Source organism: Hypanus sabinus, chromosome 15, assembly GCF_030144855.1.
Source record: "Hypanus sabinus isolate sHypSab1 chromosome 15, sHypSab1.hap1, whole genome shotgun sequence".
NCBI classification, from domain to species: Eukaryota; Metazoa; Chordata; class Chondrichthyes; order Myliobatiformes; family Dasyatidae; genus Hypanus; species Hypanus sabinus.
The window spans coordinates 68,547,024-68,572,417 of record NC_082720.1 but is presented as its reverse complement, the minus strand read 5'-3'; the positions used below and the strand labels follow the sequence as shown (position 1 = coordinate 68,572,417).

Here is a 25,394-nt window from a genome sequence, read left to right as displayed (position 1 = left end):
ATCTGAAAAGGCAACCAACTGGGTCTTAACTGCTTGCAGTTCAGTTCAGAATCACAATCAAGTTTATTTATCACTGATGTATGTCATGTTATTTCTTGTATTATTCAAAGTAAATTTATCATCAAAGTACAGATTTCACCATATACAACCCAAAGATTCGTTTTCTTGTGGCATACTTAGTAAATCCAAGAAATATAATAGAATCAATGAAAGAGTGCACCAAACAGGACAAACAAGCAACATGCAGAAGACAACAAACCGTGCAAATATAAAAGAAAAATAAATAAGTAATAATAAATAAGCAATAGAAATTGAGATGAAAACTCCTTGAAAGTGAGTCCATAGATTCATGATTGAACTATGAATCTCTGCTAATTACAGACTATGATAGTTGGCAGCAGTTTAGTGTGAGGCATGAAAATTACAGAAAGTTACAAAAATAAATTAGTATAAAAGATGAATAACTAGGTAGCTGCCAATGATCCATCAAAAAAAAACTGGACTGGTGCTCCATTGTGAGAATTGGGGAATGCTAGATTGTTGCGAGGTTGTCTTTTGCATAAGAAATTAAACTAAAAACCTCTCCATTCTCATGGCTGCACATACAGCACCCAAGACATTCTTTTGGTAAAGAACACTAGAGACAGATTGATCCAAAATGATGCATTTCACCATATATTTGAATGTACATGTGACAAATAAAGCTAATCTTTTCTTATAATAAAGCTAATAAATAAAATAAAATAATAAATAAAGCTAATCTTAGTCCTGACGATGGGTCTTGGCCCGAAACGTCGACAGTGCTTCTCCTTATAGATGCTGCCTGGCCTGCTGTGTTCCACCAGCATTTTGTGTGTGTTGTTTTAATCTTTTCTTTCTTTATCTTTACTTCCCTGGTGTCCTGGCAACATTTATCCCTCAGTTGATGAAAAGGCAATACTTGTTTATTATCACCTTACAAACTGTGGAAGCTGAGCTGGCACTCAATGACCTTAGCTCTGTCTGGATGGCAAATAGCTAATACTTGCCCAGAATCTCAGTGCATCTTAATCAGGTTATCCCTGACCCCAGACCCATCTCCGAGCTAATTTAAAAAATGGTACGAGCAGGTGCCAGACACAAACACAGCGTTGAATGTAGTGTGAGACCATGAGCTCTCAACAAAAGGTGAAACAAGTTTCAGAATGACTCACAGACCAGACACAGGAAAAATGTGCTAATAACCAGAGGTTTTGCATCATTTCTGCTGTTTTTCTCTCATAAAGTAGCGGTGGAGCAGTGTGCTGATTATATATTACCTCATATTTGTTGCCCTCAGCCACTGGACTCTTAAGCCAAGGGGGATCACCTCACTCAGCTTCACTTGCCCCACCCACAACCTATGGACTCTCTTTCAAGGACTCTTCATCTCATGTTCTCAGTATTTATTGCTTTTTCATTTATTATTTCTTTTTTTTAGTATTTGTATAGTTTGTTGTCTTTTGCACACTAGCTGAATGCCCAAGTTGGTGTGGTCTTTCATTGATTCTATTATGGTTATTATTTTATTGTGGATTTATTGAGTATGCCTGCAAGAAAATGAATCTCAGGGTTGTATACAGTGACATATTTGCATGTAGATAATAACCTTACTTTGAACTATGAGTAAGATCTTGGATCAGGGGTGGCAAACCTTTTTGTTAGCATGCGTCCAAATTGGCTTTAAGAAATCTTTAAGAAACTCTCTGATGGCATGGCAATCCTGAGCAGAGATTGTCATCGATTAATGAATAAGTATATGGTGACGTATACATATTGTACATTGGTAATAAATTTATTTTGAAATCTTTCTATTAGTACTAAAAGATAAAACGGCAACTTACGTAAGATTTTACATGCATTAATTTGCTTTCCAATTTCGGGGTATCTATAACTGGGGTAGATGTTCCAGGCTAAATTATGTTAAAATAAATATTTTTAATCACTGATAGAGAAACAAAGTTTCTAAATACTATTGCTTCTCTTTTATTTTATTTTCCTTTTTGTGTTTTAAATATCTAGTAAACTTGCCCTTTGAGATCATTACTCACTTTGTTAAATCTCATCACGATGAGCTGGCAGTAGATTTATGTAAGTTGTGACATCTTCAGAGATGTGACTTCTTCTCATCAGTTAATGTGAAAGATTTCATGACCCTGTCTTGCACTCTGTAAAAGCTATGTAAAGGGTTAACCTGGGGCCTTCATATGTCAGCACTTCCAGTAGGCAAACCTACAATAAAGATTTCATTCATTCATTCATTCACAAATTTCTCCTTCCCCTTCCATTATCCTCCCTGTTGTCTCTGGAATTCCTGTGGGTTTCCAAAATTTCCCTGAAGAGGTGCCAACTATCACCTTACATTCAGCCAAGCAAATTTCTGAAAAGGAAAGAAAGCAGACAAATTGCTTAACGAGCAGGTGAACTGTGCCCTGGGAACACTGGGCTTCTTTAAAATCACCCGGCCACGCCATCCATATGCACCTGGGGCTAGAGCTCACTCACCTCCACTGCTAAAACGTTGGTCTGTGTTTAAGACTCCCCTGCACAGCAGCCAGTCTGTGCTCTATGTGTAGTGAATGGTCACTGTTGCTGTGTTCACTAATTTTAATGGCCCGGTTTGAAGGAATGTTTCTCCACCCGTAACATTAAACTGTCCTTTTCAGGTGCTGAAGGACCTGTTCTGTACTCCTAACGTTTTTCTGTTTGTGTTTCTGGTTTTTGATAGCTTTAAGGTTTCCTACTCATTTCTCCCCTCCTAAAGCTGGCTAGTTATAAGCACATATACATTCACACCTATCAGGTCATCGTTTATACGGGTGTCCTAAGCAGTGGGTGTTGACATAAGTAATGGGGTAGACCACTCAGCCCGTTGAACCTATTGCAGACCATTCAGCTAATCAAGATCTAAAAAAATTATATATATACACATACATATGCTGGAAAGCTTTGTGAAAATGCTCAGCAGATTTGGCAGTATTGTGGTACAATACTAAAGACACTTACACATTTCTATAGATCTACGGTGGAGAGCATTATGATGGGTTGCATCACAGCATGCTACAGGAGCTCAAATGTGCAGGATCACATGAGATTGCAGAGAGTTGTACACAGCCAACTCCATCATGGGCACAACCTGCCCCACCATCAAGGGCATCTTCAAAAGATGGTGCTTCAAGAAGGTGGCATTCATCAGTTAAGAACCATCACCATTGGGACATAGCCTCTTCTCATTACAACTATCCTGAACCAGATATAGAAGCTTGCAAACACACAATCAATGATTCAACCATCAGATCTCTCAATCATCTGGCCATGAGTCTATGGACACTATCTCATTATTCTTTTCTTTTTTTGTTGCACTATTTCTTGATTTTGTAGTTTATAGTAATTTAGGTCTTTGTACTGTATTGCTGCCATTAAACAAATTTCATGTCACATATTGCAAGTCAGTGAAAATAAATCTGATCCTGATCATTAATGAAAAAAGAAACAGCTAATGTTTAATGTCCAGGACCCATCATCAGAACTTAAAATGTAAATAAACTTTAAAATTAAACAAAATTCCTCGGTGTTATTATCTTGGAGGATCCGTCCTGTGCCCAGCTCGCAAGCACAAACATAAAGAAAGCACTTCTACTTGCTTAGAAGTTTATGAACATTCAGTGTAACATCTAAAACTTTGATAAACTTCTAAGTAGAGAGTATACTGGCAGGCTGCATCACAGCCTGGTACGAAAACAGCAATGCCCTGGAACAGAAAATTCTACAAAAAATAGTGGATATGGCCCAATCTGTCATGGGTAAAGCCCATTGAACACATCTACATGTGGCCTCACAGGAAAACAGTGTCCATCACCAGGGACCCCCACTACCTACATCATGCTCTCTTCACATTGCTGCCACCGGAAAGGTGGTACAGGATCCTCAGGACTCACATGAACAAGTTCACGAACAGTTATTATCCCTTAACCATCAGGTAATTGAATCAATGGGGATAACTCCACTTGCCCCTTCACCGAACTGTTCCCACAACTTATGGACTCACTTTCAGGGATTGTTCATCTTAGGTTCTCAATACTTTTTTGCTGATTTATTTATTATTATTTATTTCTCTTTGTATTTGCAGTTTATTGTCTCTTGCACATTGGTTGTCTGCCCTGTTGCCACAGTCTTTCAATGATTCTATTATAGTTATTGAATTTATTGAATATTCCCATATGAAAATGAATCCCATGGTTGTATATGGTAACATATGTACTTTGATAATAAATTTACTTTGAATTTCAGAAAAAGAAAAAAAGCTAGTTTACAGTAGCAGAAGAGGTTGGGGAAGAATGAGTAAGATAAACAGAATTTCTGATCTGATTACTTCCATCATTTTGATAATTAAGAACATACTGATGGGATGTTAACTGACAATTGGATTTGCAAAACTGTCTGTGAATGGGGCAGATCTGGGCAGTTTTTCACTTTACAGATTACTGATATGTACAATGGAACTGGTGACATTATGGCCAAGTTTGCAGGTAACACCATGACAGCTGGAAGAACAGGTAGTGTTGCAGAAGGACCTGGACAGGTTAGAAGTGTGGGTAAAGAAGCAGTGGATGGAATTGGGAAGGGTAGGTTGATGTACTTTGTTTAGAATAAAGGTGTAGACTATTTTCTAAATGGGGTAAGTCATCAGAAATTGGAGGTGCAAATAGATTTGTAAGTCCTAGTTCAGGATTCCCGTAAGGTTAACTTGTGTGCTAAGTCAGCAGAAAAGGTGGTAAATGCAATGTTATATTTTAGTTTGAAAGGTTTAGATAATAAAGGCAAGGATGTAATGCTGAGACTTTAGTTTAAGTGTTGGTCAGACTGCATGAGGAACATAGAGTAATTTTGGGTCCTGTATCTGAAAAACCAAATGCTGCCATTGGCGAGTGTCCAGAAGCAGATTTAAACAAGAATGTTCCCAGAAATGAAAACCTTGACATATGAGGAACATTGGATGTCTCTGGGCCCACTGAATATGCTGCCGTGGGCGGCATGGTAGTGTAGCCATTAATGTGATGCTATTACAGCTCTATGGTGTCAGAGTTTGGAGTTTAATTACTGTACCGCCTGTAAGGAGTCTGCACATCCTCCCTGCGGAATGTGTAGGTATTCTTTAGGTGCTCCAGTTCCCCCCCACCAGTCCAAAAACATACTGGGTATATTAACTGCCCTGTGATTAGGCTAGAATTAATTGGGGTTGATGGGGAATGACAGGATGGTGTTACTCCAAGGGCTGTACCACAAAATAATAAAACAAATAGTTACTGAAAGGCCTTGATAGAGTGAGTGTGGAGAGGAAGTTCCTTTAGAATGGGGATGGAAAGAAAAGTTGGCCATGGTTGAATGGCAGAGCTGTCTCAGTGAGTTCTCTATCTTATGGTCTTAAGCACCTTATGATTGTACACCATTTATTTCATTAGATCACTCTTCATCTTCCACAGTCACAGTGGAATCGAACACTGAGCACAATTAACAAAAATGCCAAATAGACAGAGGACCTGAAAATAACACACACAAATGCTGGAAGAACTCAGAATGACTTTCCATAGATGCTGCCTGACCTGCTGAGTTCCTCCAGCATTTTGAATTATTCTGGATTCCCAGCATCTACTGTTTATGAACTGAGGACCCCAAAATACTAGTTTAAAGTGCAAACAGTCTGCGTCTTCCTCATTATTAATCCCTCGATTTAAACTGTGGTTATTACTTGCTGTTTATGCAAGCTTGAACACAAATTGGCTGCCATGTTCCTCTGCCTTATAACGGCTACACTTTGGTAAAACTTAAATTTGTTGCGAAGCACTTTGAGAAAACATGAGGTTGTGAAAATTTTATACATGTAAGGCATCTTTTAAATCAGTGGTTGTCATACCTACTGAAGGATTATTTGTTCCATTGCCCAAGAGGTCAAGAAAAGGTGGATTAAGAACTACACAGCATTTTTACACAGAACGCAGAATAAATTCAGTCAATACATTATGGATTTCTAAAATTACCTTTCTTGTTATTTGTTGGGGGTCTCTTTGTGCTTGTTTTTGTTCAGTTAGAAGGATTTGTAGCTATCACCATTATTTTCCCAGTGCATTATATCCCATTCCATTACCTTGGGCAAATAGTTAATCTTGTGTGATACAGGTCTGAACTTCAGCAGGACACTTCCCCTAGAAAAACACCACAGCAAATTTTAATGTTCTGAGTAGCAGCACCTCAGGGTAATATTGTTTCCCTTTTGAAATCAGAAACCAAAATGTACTAACAAGAAGAACCATTAGGTCTGGTAATTCAGGATGACCCAAGGTTCCAATGCAGGCCCTTCTTACCCTTTTATTTGCTAGCACCATATTATTAAACGCAAAGATTCATGAAGAAACTAAATACAATACTATTCCTTTTGTCTCTTTAATTAATGCAACTATCATAGTAAACTCCTAGTCTTTATGGTATCATATTCCTGAGAGATGCACTGAGGTGTGATATACCTGGATTAACCATATTTACCTGGGGGATTAGAATTCAATTTGCATACTACAGTTTGGGCTAACTATACTATTGCTTCCATGATTTAGGACACCTTATAGTCTGATGTGAGTCATTAATTATTGATTTACATAAGAGAACGGTTCAAGCCACATCAATTTGAAATGACTTTTTAAACTCTACCCACTTTCTTCCCCTGCAACTCTACTCTTATCAACCTTTCAAGGATGTGTTCCCCAAATTACCACTGTACACATTTTAAGTAGAACATTACAGCACAATATAGGCCTTTCGGCCCATGTTGTACTGACTTTGTAACCTATTCTGACATCCATTTATCCTTCCCTCCCACATAGCCCTCCATATATCTAATAGTCTCTTAAGTGGCCCTAATGTATATGCCTTACCATCACCCCAGGCAGCTTGTTCCATACCCTCCCCGCTATACTTACCTCCAATACGTTAAAGTTATGCCCTATCGTATTAGCTATTTCTACCCTGAGTGCCCACTTGATCTATGCCTTTTACCATCTTTTACATCTCTATCAAGTCATTCTCGCACCTTCACTCCAAAGAGAAAAGCCCTAACTCACTCAACCAATCGCTTTACAATGCCAGTGATCACAGATAGGGGTTCGATTCCTGCCACTGCTGCAAGGAGTTTGTATGTCCACTCATGGATTTCCACTGGGTGTTCAGTTAGGGTGAGTGATTTGTGGGCACGCTATGGTGGCACTGAAAACATGTTGACACTTGAGGGGCACTCAGCACATCTACGATACATTTCACTGTATTTTTTGATGTACATGTGACAAATAAAGCTAATCTTTAAAGTATTTCTTCTTTTAGAGGTCACAAATTCTGGATGCTGACTGACAATGTATTTCAAGGGTAGGACAAATGTTTGGGCTGCAGAGGAACTAGCAGTCATAAGGAATGGTCTGGTAAAAGGAACAGAGGCAAAGGAGAAGCATGCACTACAAACCATATTACCTGCTTCATTTAAAAAAAAAGTTTTTTTTAAATGAGGAAGTTAATGCCGAACAGTGATCATTTTGATCAGATGTCGGGTTAAGTTTTTTTTAAAACAGAGAGTGGTGAGTGTGTGGAATGGGCTGCTGGCAGCAGTGGTGGAGGCGGAAACAATAGGGTCTTTTAAGAGACTCCTGGATGGCTACATGGAGCTTAGAAAAATAGAGAAAAATGGTTCTCCTAAGGTAAGAACATGTTTGGCACAGCTTTGTGGGCCGAAGGGCTTGTATTGTGCTGTAGGTTTTCCGTGTTTCTGTTAACTTCAAGACAAAGTAAGCCGAGCAGAGCTTGTTCTTAAACATTTTTCATTTGTCATATTCAAATTTGGGGAGCCAAGTATTAAATGCCCTTATTATACTCAAATTCTGCACACCAAGGTGCGAACCTTTCCACCTCACAACCACTACCTGACACTCCAGCTCAATATCCTTCACAAAGGTAATATCCTTTGTATTCAGGTTAAATAATTAGCTATAGTTTCAGTCAGATTTATTTTCTTCCAGTGCTAACAGACCAAAATAAGCAGCTTAGGCTACTCTGTCGTACAGACCTACAGAAACACATGCTTCCAATAAAGCTTTTTATTCTCCACAGAGACGGTTATTATCCCAACAGGTGCACTTTGTGCTTCTCATCACTCTATCTCACTTAAGTAAAAGCTTTCTCTCACTGTTTACATGGTGTTGATAACATGGGCTTCTCCCTAGCTATCCAGATAAGCACAAATTGTTTTAACTCCTGGGCCAGAGAATAAAACGTAAAACCATTGGTGCACAGGGGCACAAGCAGAGAACAAAAACTCCATTATCACAACTGAGCTCATACAGCATTGAAATCATCCTAAAACACTGTCATGCATGTGCACAGCCAGATTAAAAAATAATCAGCAATACTTTCATTTTTTTGCTGTTTATTATTAATCCAATCCATACAACCAAAAGAGCAGCGCTTCAGTGTCCTGAAGAAGGGACTCAGCCCAAAATGTCAACTAATTCTTTTCCATAGATGCTGCCTGAGTTCCTTCAGCGTTTCATGTGTGTTGCTTTAGATTTCCAGCATCTCAAGACTTTCATGTGTTATTTATTAAAATATTTAATTCTTAAAGAGTGCCTCTATAATCCATAATTTTATGTGATTTTCTTCCATGAAATTTACCACATTCAGGTTTGGTAGTGGCATCATTGGCAGAACAAGAGGAGAAGCATTGAAATGTACTGGAGTTTCTTCTGCAAACTTTGCTGCTTTCTGAAGAAGGCATCTTGCCAGGTGGCATGCGACCATGATTCTGGCACCTTTAGTGAGGATATTCCACAGTAGGCAAGAGCCACTGTATAAACAATCATTATTAATCAAGAACCAAGCAACCTTCACTTTAAATGTACCCAATGACTTGGCCTTTACAGCCGTCTGTGGCAATGAATTCGACAGCTTCACCATGTGCTGGCTAAAAGAAATTCCTCATCTTGATTCTAAATGGATGTCCCTCTGTTTTGAGGTTTGTGACCTCTGGTCCTGACTTCTGCTCCACATCCACTCTATCTAGGTCTTTCAACATTCCATAGGTCTCATTGAGATCCCTCTCTTATTCTTCTAAACTCTAGCATGTACAGGCCAGGTGCCATCAAACTCTTTCATACATTAATCCTTTCACCCCCAGGATAATTCTCGTCAACCTTCTCTGGATCCTCTCCTTCCTTAGATGAGGGTCCCCAAAACTGCTCACCAAATTTCAAGTGTGAATTATTCTTTATTAATTGTCAAAGTTTACTTCTAGGAAGGTGGCAGAAGAAGAACAGGTTAACCATGGAGAGGCTTCAATGAGCAGCATAAATTTTGCAGTAGTTAGCAAATTTGGGTTTTTGTTTGTTTTGAAAACATGTTTTTCCAGAAGTAGTAAAGGCAGAAGCTACAAAAAAATACTGACATGCTACTAGCCCATCAGAGTGAGTTTCAGGACAGGGTAATACTAGATCTGAGCTGCACACCAGACTTACTTTATTTATTTTGCAATACAGCATGCAGTAGGCCCTTCTAGCCTCTTGACCCACGTTGCCCCAGCAACTCCGATTAACCCTAACCTAATCACGGGACAACTTACAATGATCAATTAACATACCCACTACGTCTTTGGATTCTAGCTCAACCACACACTTGCAGTCCTCTTCATTCTCAATATCCAATTTAACACAACTATCAGAGCAGTAAATAGGGGCAGCAATGTTTCAGAATATTGAACTCACTTTCATTCAATTGAATGGGCCAGATTCAACAGGTACTGGTTTTTCTCCTCACTCTTGTCCAAAGTATTCTTGCTCAAACCTTGATATTGAGGGTCTTCCTTTGTGCCATAGTGATGTCAAGATGCTCGATATAAATACTGGTAAGTTGTTCCACTCTGCAAACAATGAGAGAAATCAAACCAACAAGGCTTCACACATGCAGTTAGTCATGATGGATCAGTCAGTCCGATCCCCACACTAATTTTCCTTTTATAGTTCTGAGTGGGGTGGATAAAAGGTCTCAAGATTAATCTCAGCCATTGCGTCAACTTCGCAAAGCAGGAAATTGGAGTAGCCACACTACTCGACAAAGTCTTGTAGATCCAGTTAAAGTAAAAGTGAAACTTGTCAGGATTTGCCAAATCCACTGTTGGGAATATCTGGTAAATAGAATTTAAAAAAAAAACAATCAGGATAAGAAATAAATTAATGTTGAAATGTATAAGAATAGAATTCTGTGTAAAAGCCGGATAATGGTGCTGGAATCCTGGGTCTTGGGCAAGGTTTAATCGACATGGCTTGTGGATTGGACTCTGTAGTACATGTTATAATGTGTTTTTGGTTGTTCCTGTTTTTTCTGCTGCTATCTTCTGCAATTTAGATGGAGCAGACTGGCTCTGTGGTCTGAAATTAATGAATGTCACAGTGGTAGATTAACCTGAACAGAACATGTCTGGGCTGTTTCGATGATTTGTGGTTTGCAGTTTTACATTGTGTTTTCGCTCTCTTTTGTTGCTATTTGTGCGATTTGTGCTTTTTTTTTGCGCATTTGGGGTTTGATGTTTTTTCTTTGAACAGGTTCCATGGTTTTCTTTTTCTTTCTTTGTTCCGTGGCAATCTGTAGAAAGATGAATCTCAGTGTTGTATACTTTGATAATAAATGTACTTTGAAGCTTTGAAGACTTTGTTTCACTGAACAAGCACTGATTCTGAAAGCGCCTATATAAGTCACATTTATTAGATCTTCTGATTTATTTACAGTCATATTTTAGAATATAATAAAACCCAAAGGTACAGTCTAATACCCCTTGACAGAAAGAACAGAAAGTGCTTTAATCTGTTCTTAAATTGCAGAAGAGCCTTTCTGCAAACAATAACACATCATCTTACCATTTTACAGAGATTGTAAGCTTCAAGAAGTACATTATTTTCAACATATCATGACCAGCATCATTTCTATGCTATGTTGTCTTTTCTTTAAAATCCACTGATGATAAAACCTTGAGGGAATAGTAAAGCAATTTTGCCCTCTATTGACCAGAAGGGCAAAGTGCATGCTAGGTAATGACTACAAATGAATAAGGCATTGTTAATACATCACAGACCAGTTGCGATAGCACTTCAACAGAAGCCACTAGAACAGTTTAATGATTACAAGTCTTCAGCATTCACTATTAAAATTGTACATCTAAAAACATAGATATGAAACACTGCCCTCACTTTCCTTTTTAATGCAGTGAAATTTCTCCCGCCCAGCCCACCCCCACGTCCCTCCTTCTGTGTCCCAGTTGTGTCCACTTCCTGCAGGTGTCAGTTGCTAGTGAACGAGCTGCTCAACCTACGGATGCAGGAAATCACTCTCCAGGAAACCATCTGCAGCGGGGAAGAAAAAAAAATTCCAAACTATAATGAGACCATTCTATTTTCAGTCAAAACAGGAAAAAAAAACTGCAAGAAGATTACAGCAATACCGTCAGACATGGAAGTATCCGATGCTATATAAAACAACGGAGTGAATAATCTAATACTATGAATAGATGAATGTACAACTCTCCTCCTTCCAGTCGATTGGTGGTCTTTCAGCTTAAAGCTGGCATCATTCAACATGGCATTTGATTTCAATCGCAATCAACACAACAGTTGCATTAATATAAGAAAATTCAGTACCTCATATTTATTGCTTGAACTCAAAGCAAGCACACTTCATTTCTGAAAACTGGATAGAATACATAGCATATTGCAACTGAAGAAACTGAGAAGTTTTAAAAGTGAACAGACAAAATTTCTTTCCAAATAAAATTTAAAAAAGGATGCCAAATTTCATTTAATAAGACCACAGAAAAAAAATTTAAAGTGAAGTTTAAAATTAAAATACTGCGGATCTTGAAAATCTAAAATAAAAGCAGGAAACAGTGGCAGACCTCAACAGGTCGCACATCTGAACAGAAAAACACTGTTAATGTTTCAGTTTGATGACCTTTCATTTTGTCAGCAATTTGAAAGCAAATCCCAAGAACCTTGGGACTGAATTCTCTTCAAATTTCTAATGCAGAGCTTTTTGATAAAATACCACTGAAATCCAAATTCATTCAACTCTGCATGTTCACTGGTGTTTAATTTAACCACCATATGTTTAGCACATATACAGTTCCCCATTCTTCATGTGTTCTTCGGGTTAAAATTGTAATGCAATTTTCAATACAATGAAAAGGCATCCATTTTAAAACTTAACACACCCAAAATGCTGAAGGAACCCAACAAGTCAGATGGCATTGATGCAGAGAATGAACAACCAACGTTTCAAAAGAAAATTACTCAGGAGTCCTGATGAAGGATCTCGGCCTAAAACGTTGACTGTTAACTGAATCTCCATAGATGCTGCCCGATCTGCTGAGTTCCTTAAGCATTTTTTGTGTATTACTCTGGATTTCCAGCATCTGCAGGATTTCATATTTATATTTTGCAACCCAAGAGGTGGATAATAGTGCAAAGTTTTTACTGAATATTTATAAGTCACAGAACATTACCCTTAATAGATGAAAAGGACCCGAGTCCTTGGCAGAGAAGCAAAAGTATCTGGCATTTTCCGAACTTTTGCATAATTAATGAATCCGCGGAGGAAAAGCAGAAATCCTGTAAGATAAAAAGACATTAGAACGCTTGAAAAAATAACAAAACCTATGTCATTATTATTCAATGCATAATGTTATTATTGCCAAACCCTTCATTAATGTACCATTTAGCCAGTAAGTCTTCAGCTTGTACACTATTAACAAGACCCTCTATATAAATGCTGATAATTCAGAGGGCTCAAAATAATATTAGACACAATTCGTAATAACATGCAAATACTAAGTTCACAATTTCTTCAAACGCCAAATTTTCTTTAAAATTCTAAGAAACAAATTTACAGAAATTAGATACAAAATTGCAACTGCAAGAAATACAATGGGGAACCTTATTTAAGCAGAAGGTGGTGGGTGTATGGAACAAAATCCCAGAGGAAGTGTTTTAAGCAAGTACAATTAAAATATTTAAAAGACATTTTGACAGGTATATGAATGACAAGTTTAGAAGAATTTGGAGCAAATGAGACTAATTACATGGGCATGTTGGTCAGCATGAAGAGTTGGGCTGATCTATGCTGGCTTACTTGATGTATCTGCACCCAGATACTGAATCAGAGGACATTACAAGCTGACTCATCCATTGGAACTGACACAATAGCTAATTAAGCAACAATTAGTTATGATTCAGGAGATTTTTGCCTGATAAAGCACCTCAGCTTATTGGATGTCATTACGTAATGGAAGGTCCTAAAAGACAATTATTTGGACTTGGTGGCAAAGTTCAAAATAAAAGACTGGTAACAAACACCTTCCTTGTGCTTCATAAGTTTCTAACCAAACAAAAAATTTAAACTTAAGGTCAACATGAAACAATTAATAAAAAGGATAAGTAAATGTGGATCTGAGGTACAAGTACCACATAGTTCAGTATTTTGCTTCATTGATGCATTGAAAGCTTATAAAATCTACCAACAAAACAGCAGGAAGCAGCAACAACTCGCACTTAGTACATACTTATAATTAAGAAAACACCTCAAAGGGACAAAAGTATAGTATAAACAATTGACACCAAGATATTTAGAAATGGTGCCCAGTATTTGCCCTTTAAGATATATTCGAGAATGTTTATGACAGAAACATTTAAGGAAGGTATTCTGGAGAATAGGGAAATAATAGATTAATGTTCTCATGCGAGTGGAGCAGATTTTTTAAAAAGTCAGTACAGCATATTATCTGATAGGAGATTAGGCCCAAAGATGGTTGCAGAAAAGGGCTGGACCAGGCCTTGGAAGGAATGAGGATTTAGTATTTAATACTGAGTGACAGATAACCAATATAAATCAGCAAGAACAGGTGGCAGGATATAAGCTGTTAAGATGATCTCACAGGAGTAGTAGTAATGAAGAGGCCTGAAGAGGCAACTGTGGATTACAGGTTTCAGCTGTAACAAGATGGAAGTTGGAGCCAGGTGCTACAACAAAAATGGATATAAGCTACTTTATTGAGATTACAGAGCTCAGATAATCAGTACCAGGTTAAATCACCAAGTTTTAACCTAACAGCTTGACTGAGTAGTGAGACAGAGCTATGGTAAAATCTGAATATGACAGGTTTCTATAGGGATGGAAAATGAAACTGAGATTAGGATCCAACAGGGGCTAATAACTTTTATCACTGACAAGAACATTCTGCACTGAAAGGGATTAAGAAACTAAATTCAAACAAGGTAGAAGAATTAGCATAAACAGATCTTAAAAAGGAGCTTGAACTATGGCAAGTTTACAACTTTCAGTGAAATTAATGACATGACAAAGGTATAAATGTGGAACATAAATCACTTCAGAGGAAATAGAGGTTTTAGTACATTACTTGGAAAGCTGTCTACAGTTCTGATTTTAATGAGAAGAATGATGTCTTCAATGCGGCAAACGAGATAACATAAAAGGTCAAGGAAATCTTTTTTTTGACAGATAACCAGAAACAGTACTATTAAAGCTAATCAGACCAGTGGAACCTAGAAAACACAGTAATCTTCAAGGGGAAAAAATCATCAGCAGGTAAGATAGTTAAATACCTTCTGTAATTCAGTTGGTGACTTACTCACTTCAGGAGCAGATTGCATCTTCAAACACCAGTCTAAAAGACCTGGGCACTAATTTTAGGCTGAGACTGCATTATTGTACTATAAGCCATGTTGCAGATAGAGATCTTTCGGGTACGGTATTAACACCCAGGCTTGTGTTCTTAAAATACCTCATGCATTTATGAAAGAGCAGCAGACTTCCACTATTTCGCTTGTTTCTCTTATGTCACAAAAGGTATTATATGGATGCAAACTGATTTCATTTTAGAGTATAGGATTATAAGGTGCAAGTGGATTAAAAGACATTGGTACAGTTGGATGATTGGCAGGGATAGTTGAAATACTGAGGCGTGAATTAACTGAGAGGAATTATTTCTTTTCTTTCCTATTATACGGCCTTCATCAAACATGGGATTGCGTTTAGGAGCTGAGACAAAATGTTGCAGCTATATAGGACCCTAGTCAGACCCCACGGAGTACTGTGCTCGGTTCTGGTCGCCTTACTGCATGAAGGATGTAGAAGCCATAGAAAGGGTGCAGAGGAGATTTACAAGGATGTTGCCTGGATTGGGGAGCATGCCTTATGAGAATAGGTTAAGTGAACTCGGCCTTTTCTCCTTGGAGTGACGGAGGATGAGTGGTAACCTGATAGAGGAGTACAAGATGGGAAGAGGCATTAATCATGTGGTTAGTCAAGAGGCTTTTTCCCAGGACTGAAATGGCTAGCGCAAGGCCGCACAGTTTTAAGGTGCTTGGAAGTAGGTACAGAGGAGATGTCAGGGGTAAGTTGTAGTTTTTTTTTAAAAAACGCAGAGTGGTGAGTGCATGGATTGGGCTGCCGATGATGGTGGTGGAAGCGGCTACGATAGGGTCTTTTAAGAGACTCCTGGACAGGTACATGGAGCTTAGAAAAATAGAGGGCTATAGGTAACCCTAGGTAATTTCTAAGGTAAGGACATGTTTGGCTCAGCTTTGTGGGCTGAAGGGCCTGTATTGTGCTGTAGGTTTTCTATGTTTCTATTAACTTAGGCAGAGTAGAATTACAATAATAAGGAAGACAGTAAGCCAAACCCCTTGGCAGCCTGATCAATAAATTAATTCATGGCTCAAATTCATCAGTGGTGCATAATCTTGAACTTTAAGAGATGGAGTCTAGTGAACCACCAAGTTCCAGCAACTATACTGTGAAATCTGTGTATCAAAACTCTTTTTGGGGGACGAGGGCTTAGTAAATCTACCCAATAAAGAGGAAAAGTTTAAAAGGGACAGATACAAGTTTAAGGTAATTATCTTAAGAAAATGCACATTGCATTCATAAATTTTTATTAAATTGTCTTAAAATATTTTTTTTAGGGAATTATGATTTAACTCTTAATATGTTATGATTTTTTTTTAAATTGGCTGTGAATGCCGATATCAATGCAGATGCAGTTATAGAAAGGATTTTGGCCACTGCAGTGGCATGGCTGGAAGTGAATTCTTAGAAATGGGTTTGCAACTACCAGCAGGAAGGTTTTCTGTTGATGCTCTGGGAACAAAGATGCCTCTTTAAAGGAATCCAACAGAGTAAATGGAACAATGGAGATCCACGGTGTGCACCATGGATCTACGGCACTGCCGCTTTAGCATTCACACCTGATATCCTTTGACTTTCTTTATGTCCAAGGATTTAAAGAAAGCAGTCTTCAACATACAGTACTTCAAGACTGCAAAATCGTAGCTCTCTGGTAATTTGCATTCAACTGCACCTTTTCACTTTTCTTTTGCAGATTTGCAACAGTATCCTACTTGCGCAACCATTAGATAGCACAATTTTGCAAGTTCAACTCAGCTACTTCTGGTATTTTTCATTTTCTTCCCTGAAAATTTATGTTTGGGATCATGTTCAGGATAATGTAATGTATTTTAGTAAATAAGATTGTAAGATATAGGAGCAGAGTTACACCACTCAGCCCAATGAATCAGCTACATCATTACATCATGCCTGATTTATTCTCTCTCTTAGCCCCATTGTCTTCTCCCTCTAACCTTTTTTTAAAAATTTATTTATTAAATTTTAGAAAATTACAAAGAATAAATGTGATGATAAAATAATGAGAAAAATAATATTAATCCTCCCCCCTCCCCTTAACCCTTATCTAAAGAAAGAAAAAAAAGAGAAAGATTGCCTGGATATCGGAGGATCCCCACATGCTCCATGGAGTTCAAAATAATTTTAATATTTATTTTCTCCCTCTAACCTTTGACACCCTTACTAAACAAGAACCTATCAACTTGCACTTTAAATATACCCAAATGACTTGGCCTCTACAGCCATCTGTGACAATAAGTTCTAGTTTCACTACCTTCTGGCTAAAGAAAATGCTCATTTCTGTTCTAAATGCATTGCCCCTCTATTTGGAGTCTCTGCCCTCTAGTCACTAGATGAAATATCCTCTCTACATCCACTTGATCCAGGCCTTTCAATATTCAATAGGTTTCAATGAGATGTCTCCTTCTTTCTTCTAAACTCCACTGAGTATAGACCCAAAGCCATCAAACAAAGGGTACAGAGGAGATTTACCAAGATGCTGCCAGGTTTAGAGAGTATGCATTATGATCAGAGATTAAGGGAGCTAGGGCTTTACTCTTTGGAGAGGAGACATGAAAGAGGTGTACGAGATATTAAGAACAGATAAGAGTGGATAGCCAGCACCTCTTCCCCAGGGCACCACTGCTCAATACAAGAGGACATGGCTTTAAGTTAAGGGATGGGAACTCAAGGGGGATATTAGAGGAAGGTTTTTTACTCAGAGAGTGGTTGGTATGTGGAATGCACTGCCTGAGTCAGTGGTGGAGGCAGATACACTAATGAAATTTAAGAGACTACTAGACAGGTATATGTAGGAATTTAAGCTGGAGGATTATATGGTAGGCAGGGTTTAAGGGTCGGCACAACATTGTGGGCCAAAGGGCCTGTACTGTGCTGTACTATTCTATGTTCTGTGTAAACACTTCTCATATGTTAACCCATTCATTCCCAGGATCATTTTCACTAACCTCTTATGGACCCTCTCCAAAGCCGGCACATCCTTTCTAAAAGATGGGGTCCAAAGCTGCTCACAATACTTCAAGTGTGATCTGACCATTGTCTTTTAAACCCTCAGCATTAGACACCTTGCTTTTATATTCTAGTCCTTTGGAAATGAATGTTAACTTTGCATCTGCCTTCCTTCCCAATGCCTCAAACCCACGTTAAACTTTAGAGAGTCCAGAACTAGGACCCCTAAGTCCCTTTGCACTTCCAGTTTCTGAATTTGCTCCAAGTTTATTAAATAATTTACACTTTTATTCCTTCTATCAAAGTAGATGGCCACACACTTCCTAACACAGATCATTAAAGTTGGTTAGCAACATATTTTTGGCATTTATATCACTGTCAGATGGAACTATAATCTAGGAAAGTGTATGGACTTTGAAAGTAGCCTTCAGTTCCATTCATTTTAATTTGCACTACCCCAATAAATTTATTGAAACTTAAATTCAGAAAGTACCATTTTTCAGAAGACCAGGGTTGCAAACACAATTTTTAGTAAAAGTCAGAACTGCTTGTAGCATTAAGTCTTGACACGTGTTTATGTTATTATGTTTTATTTTGCAAACTAAATTATTGCCATGTTCTCAACGTAGACAAAGCCTACTGGAATATATTAAAACCATAAATCATTAGGAATAATTGAATTGATCTTTGCCCTTTTCCTCCTTAATCCTAGCTTTGGTACATTCCACGAACATCATCTCAGATGTTGCTAAAGTAATTTAAAATGTAGATACAAAGGAGGACATAACAACTGAGCAAAATCCCAACCTACTCACCACTCACACAGGTGGGCTTCCAACATGGTTGTTATATAATAAACAAAATCAAGATGCCAAACTCTGCTCTCAACACAAATGTCAATAAAGGAGACAATCTGAAACCTACTGCTAACATAACCATTTCTTCTGCTTTAATTAATTCACCAAAGATCATTGACAGGGTGCACAATAACTAGGTGTTCTAGATAAAGTTGCTCGGCCAATGGATAATTCTGTAATTTTCTAACAAGTTTTTGAAGCAAAGTTCACAGGAATAAAGTTCTCCCTACACAGTTCAAAGATATACTAAACAGTTATAAATAGTAAACAGTGCATGAAAGTACTCAAGGCAGATGAGAGTCTATCGGAGTAACATGCATTTTTCATGTATTTCACAAAAACTTTTGGTCATACTCATCATGCTGAACGTCACTTGCCGAGCTTTTCATTAAAAAATATTCAAAATGTTCAAACCAATCTGAATGACTGCTATCTTACTGTCACTATATTTTGAATAAATAGTATAATAAGCCATTATAAACCTAACTGTAGAATTTATTGGCCTTCCACTACAGAACCAAAGGAAGTCCGCCTCTTTTGAGAACAAGAAATAGTTCAATATTAAGATTAATATTAATGTTATGAGTGTAAACACTTTCTGTACAGCTAACAACCTCCAGATTTTTAAAAAATTATAATGTTAAAAATGCAATAGATTATTAACCAGGAGCAGGAGACCAGCAGCATAACACTGAAGACAACATTTTAAATAGAAGTAATGCTGAGCTCAACACTGACATCAAACTGCAATGGTCAGTATCTAATGTGCACATCTCCGTTTAATCACGTCACATATGGGAACAAATCTGTGGCTCAAAATGTTGCTCTATATTTATTTAGAGATGTCGTGCGGAACAGGATCTTCCGGCCCACTGAGCCATGCTGCCCAGCAACCCACCAATTTAACCCCTGGCCTAATTACGGGACGACTTACAATGACAAATTAACCCAGTAACCAGTATGTCTATGGACTGTTGAAGGAAAGCGAAGCATCTGTAGGAAACCCACATGCAATACGAAGAACATACAAACTTTCTTACAAAGGTTGCCACAACTGAATTCCGAACTTCGACACCCAAGCTATTATAGCGCTGCAGTAACCACTACACAACCATAGCATCAGTTGAAATATATTAAAAATTGAAATATTACAACCTGGAGCATACAGAAATAACACTGTTTAGGAATTTTACAAATCCTTCCTGCTAATTACCAACTAAAGGGCCAAACAGACACATCAGTGTCATTGAAAGGAGACAGCAACTAAATCACTTCATCCCACTTGGGTATTTTTGTGCAGGTTTGTTTCCTTGTTGCCACCCACTCTGCACACATCACTGGCAAGACCACTATTTATTCTTCATCTCTCGTTGTCCTTCCCTGAACCGAATACAACTCTTTTACCATTTCAGATTGTGTTGAAGGCACTTATTATTTCAACAACAATAATTTAACTGGAATTAGACTGGGAAACGTTGGCAGATTTCTTTCCTCAACATTAGTGAACAGGTTGGTTTTTAGCATTAATGTTAAAACTTTGTTCATTGATATTACTCTTTATTATTCCAAATTTAATTACATTAATTTAAAATGACAACTGTCATGATGCAATTTAAACTTAGAACTTCAAAAATCTAAGCTCAATATCAGTACAACAACAAAAACAGTTTATAAACATTCTCATGCTATGCTTTATGGATTCAGGTGGAACACTAAAGTATATCATTCTGGAATTAATCTAGTTCCTTAGTTCTGCAGATATATTTCACTCATCGCCCTAGACAATCCACCACATGATTTTGTACACAGTATTCTCTGGGAAATTGATCTGTGGACTTAATGTTACCATCTTGTATCGAGTATTCATCCTATGTACTGCACTCCCAGACTCATTAACATTTCTTGATTCCTCAATGTGGTTAAGATCCTCAACTTTCCTGCTAATATTACAGTAATTCTGGATGCAATTGTTAAAAGCACTGAATCAGTTCCTTCAGCTGATGCATGCTAACATCAACTTAACCTTTCTACATGCCAATGAACTGGCTTAAACCTCAAGATGTATCTCCTCCCTCGTCACACTCCTGGACCGTATCTCCTCTTGTTCGTTTTTAATCCATACAATACACTCGAGTGGTTCATCACACAGAAGTTACTAAACTAGGGAGAATTATTGTTCTGAAGGCAAAGGAACTTATTTTTGCCATGGGAAATTTCAAGTGCACCACAGTGATTTCTAATGTAGAAAAAATGTTAACAAGCTAATGCGATATCAGTATCTTCCAAACCTTGCAATGCCTGTGTTTACAAATGATCAAAGTATTATTTTCTTCTTAAAATAAAGGGAAATCAGACACTTACCCAGCACCAGGAAAACCCACCAGAGCCAGTACTGACCATCAAAGTATCCAGGAAAGTAAGTAGAGAACTGAAAATAAAAGTTTATTTTTACACAGTGGCCACAGATGTAACAGAATATGTTAATTTATACCTTTAATTATAGTTCTGCTGATTTTAAATGAACACATCAATAATAATTTGAGGGATCAAATAGCCACCTCATTATCTTCAACAGGACAAGTAGAAAAGTGAGAGACTATTCAACACACTAAGCTCATTCCTCTATAGAAATCAAGCTCTTCTCAAGTCGCATTGATTTTCTACACCACAGTAATAACTGCACTATAAAGAGCTTTGGAAGTTTTCTTTAGCATTTACCCAGAAATTCTGACTATTTCAAAGACTACAAGGACACTTAAGCCTCTTAAGACTTCAGATAGAGAAGGAGCAAGGGAAACTTTTAGAACCATGCCAGCACAGGAACCTGTATGGCACAGAACCACAATGTGAGCTGGAACATATTAAAGACTGTCAAGAAACAGACTAGTTATACTCAATGCTACCAGAGCAGTATAGCTTTAACAGTTCTGATCTTCAACTTGTTAATTTTTTATATTTTGCTTTATGGCGTAAGTTATTTTATTTCAGGAAATCTAACTGTTAATAATCTAAGATCCATTTAAGCACTAGAATTACCTGCAACAGAAATATTGCGCAATAAATAACCTAATACCGTGAAACCCTTGAAGATCTTGTATCTGCCAGAGGACAAATTCTCTCCTCATTCCTACATCAGAGAGGTACACACTCAATATATCAGAAATATCTTGCCCTCTGCCATCAGATTTCTGAATGCACAATGAACTAATCCATGAACACTACCTCACAAATTTTGCTCTCTTTTTGCACTATCTTTTTCTTACTGCAATTTTTTGTATTTTTTAATTATTGTATTGTTCTAGCCAGGGGAGACCGCATTGGGCTGGAGGCTGTTCCCCATGGAAGGCTACATCTCAGTGCATGCGTTCAACCTGTTGCTCTCCTTGATGCTGACAGAGGAAGTTTTCAAAATTCCTAGACATATGTGAACATTGAAGTGGACCATAGCTTTTATTGGCCTCCTTTTTTGTGCTTTCTTTCTTACTGCTAACTGGGAGGTGGGCATTATGTTACTTTTTTGGGTGAGAGAGGGGTTGGGTGTTTGATGTTACTGCTGCTGTCACTGTTTTTCGTGCGAGTGAAAGTTTGATTAAAAGGATGTCAGAAGTCTGAATCAATTCCTGCCTGGTATGGAAACATCAATGCCTTTGAACAGAAAATCCTACAAAAAGGTAGGGGATACAGCCCAGTCCATCACGGGTAAAGCCCTCTCCATGGAGCACTGTCACAGGAAAGTAGCATCTGTCATCAGGGACTCCAGCACCCATGTCATGCTCTCTTCTCACTCATGCCATCAGGAAAATACAGGAGCCTCAAGACCTACACAAACACCCCCCACCCCCAACTAGGTTCAAGAAGAGTTATTACCCCTCAACCAATAGGCTCTTCACTCCAGAGAGGATAACTTCACTCAGCTTCACTTGCACCATCACTGAACTGTTCCCACAATCTATGGACTCACTTTCAACGACTTTTCATCTCATGTTCTTGATATTTATTGCTTTCTTTTATATATATATAAAATCTATTTCTACATATCTATATATATATATATCTAAAAAAATATATTAAAAAATTAATTATTGTTACTTTCTTTTTGTATTGGCACTGTTTGTTGTCTTTCCAAAAGTGGTTGAATGACCAAATTGTTACAATCTTTCATTGATTCGATTATAGTTATTATTCTATCCTGGATTTATTCATTATATTTTCTTCTTTTTGTATTTGCAGTTTGTTGTCTTTGCATACTGGTACCCACACTGTTGCTGTGGTCTTTCTTTGATTCTATTATAGTTATTGGATTTACAGAGTATGTCCATAAATCTTAGGGTTGAAAATGGTGACTTACATGTACTTTGACAATAAATTTGAGTTTTGAACTTTGAAATGAAGACTGAATGCTGTACACACACATCTAGTCAAGCAGCATCTGTGAAAGTGCATCTATGAAAAAGAGTATAGTTGACATTTGGGGCTGAAACCCTTTATCATGATTAGAACAAAAGATGAGGAGTCAGAGTAAGAAAGTGAGGGGAGGGGAGGAAGAACCACAAGGTGATTGGTGAAACCGGAAAGGGGGTGGGGGAAGAGGTGAAGTAAAGAGCTTAAGGTGATTGGTGAGAGAGATACAGGACTGGAGAAGGGAGAATCTGATAGGTGAAGTGAGAAAGCCATGGAAGAAAGAAATGGGAGAGGAGCACTCAATTCCTCCGTCTCTGCCACATCTCCTCTCAGGATGAGGCTTTTCATTCCAGAATCAAGATGGCCTCCTTCTTCAAAGAAAGGGGTTTTCCTTCCTTCATCAACGCTGCCTTAAACTGCATCGCTTCCGTTTCGCGCAGATCTGCCCTCAACCCATCCTCACACCATCGCACCACCTCACCAGGGACAGGGTTCCTCTTGCTCTCACCTATCACCCTACCAGCCTCTGCATCCAGCACACGATTCTCTGTAATTTCTGTCATCTTCAGCGGGATCCCACTACCAAGCACATCTTTCCTCCCCCCTCCCCCCAACTTTCTGCTTTTGGCAGGGATCACTCCCTGGGTGATTCCTTTGCCCATTTGTCCCTTCCCACTGATCTATCACCTGGCACTTAGCCTTGCAAGCGGAACAATTATTACATCTGCCCCTACACCTCCTCCCTCACTACCATTCAGGGCCCCAAACAGTCCTTCCAGGTGAGGTGACACTTCACCTTTGAGTCTGTATGGGTCACCTACTCTGTCTGGTGCTCCCAGTGTGGCCTATATATTGGTGAGACCTGACACAGATTGGGAGACCAAGCAACGCACACAAAATGCTGGAGGAACTCAGTAGGCCAGGCAGCATCTAAGGGAAAAAAACAGCTAACGTTTTAGGCCGAGACCTTTTGGCAGGACTGGAGGAAAAAAAAGATGGTGAAACCGGGAGGAGGAGAGATGAAGTAAAGGGCTCCCGGTTTCACTTATCACCTTGTGGAAACAGGTATGACAGCAACATTTCAGAGGCACTTTGACACATGAAGAGACGGGCGAGAAGGACATAGGCCACGCACTGGTAAATGGAATTTATTTAACTTGGCATCATAGTCAGTACAGACATTGTGGGGCGAAGGGTTGATTCTAGCTGTACTGTTCTTTGTTCTATGTTTTTAAGTACTTTTTAGGCTGCACGCAAGGTTTCAGTCATAAAAATAGTTCAAGTACTGGAACATTATTTTGAAATAATGCAACTTTGATTGTGATTTCTTCTTGTGAAAGCATTTCTTTCAAAGAAATTGGCATTTCATTGTGCCAAGGCTGAAATTTTCCAACTGAATGGGAAATGGCATTCATAGTGTGAACGTCATAACACTGTGCAAACATACATCAAACTCAGTTAGGTGCCATGATTTGGCAACAAGAAGCTGATTTATAACACTTTATAAAATACTGGATGGTCACAAAAACACAAGATGTGAATGTAATTTAAAGAACATCTTGCTAAGATTCTATTATATCTTCAGTAACAACATTGGAAAATACAACATGGGGAATCATTTCACCTACCCGAACAATGAGGATCCACTTAATCAGGGAGAGACCAAATCCAGAGATGGCCCCATACCTGCCAGCAGCTGAAGTGGTCAAGCAAAATGATAAGAAGAAACCAATCCAGTTGAAGAGGAATGCCACTAGAACAGAATGGAAAAGGAAGACGAATGTCATAACATTTGATTTTGCTTCTTGTGACTTCTCTGGTCTTCATAGACTGCACTCCATAATCTATCCTCCCCAAGGTGAATACACCAAGTTCTGGTACCAAGACTTTTAAATGCCTTGAGACCCATTCAAAACATTAAACAATGCTGACCACAGGTCTACTTTAATTTGACCCTGAACCACCAGAAACAACTTGATGCACAACTTGGAAACCAGCCCCCTATAGTGGGCGAAGTCTAGAACCAGAAGGTACAGCCTCAGAACAGGATGTCCCTTTAGAACAGAGATGAGGAGAAATTTCTTTATCCAGAGCGTAGCATATCTGTGGAATTCACTGTCACAGACTGCTGAGGAGCACTGGTCATTGGGTATATTTAAAGCGGAGGTTGATAGGTTCTTGATTAGTAAGCGTGTCAAGGGTGACAAGGGAAAGGCTGTAGATTGGGGTTGAAAAGGATAATAAATCAGCCATGATAGAATGGTGGAGTAGAGTCAATGGACTGAATGGCTTAATTCTGCTCTTGGGTCTTATGAAACAGAGTCACCAACAAAAGTAAAAGGGTGACTGTGGCATTTTCTGCAATCCTTATGCATC

General features: G+C 38.4%; 1 protein-coding gene across 1 annotated transcript in view; it reads right to left on the bottom strand.

Moving 5' to 3' along the window:
* Window positions 1-10,785: 10,785 nt before the first annotated feature.
* Window positions 10,786-25,394, bottom strand: part of LOC132405574 (NEDD4 family-interacting protein 1) — a 50,250-nt gene continuing 35,641 nt past the window's right edge. Inside the window, exons 5-8 of the mRNA XM_059990489.1 lie at window positions 24,647-24,771; window positions 20,979-21,045; window positions 12,596-12,701; window positions 10,786-11,441 (exon numbers count right to left, since the gene is read on the bottom strand). Of these exons, the coding sequence (XP_059846472.1) occupies window positions 12,598-12,701; window positions 20,979-21,045; window positions 24,647-24,771 (296 nt within the window). The 3' untranslated portion in view covers window positions 10,786-11,441; window positions 12,596-12,597. The remainder of the gene's footprint in view (window positions 11,442-12,595; window positions 12,702-20,978; window positions 21,046-24,646; window positions 24,772-25,394) is intronic.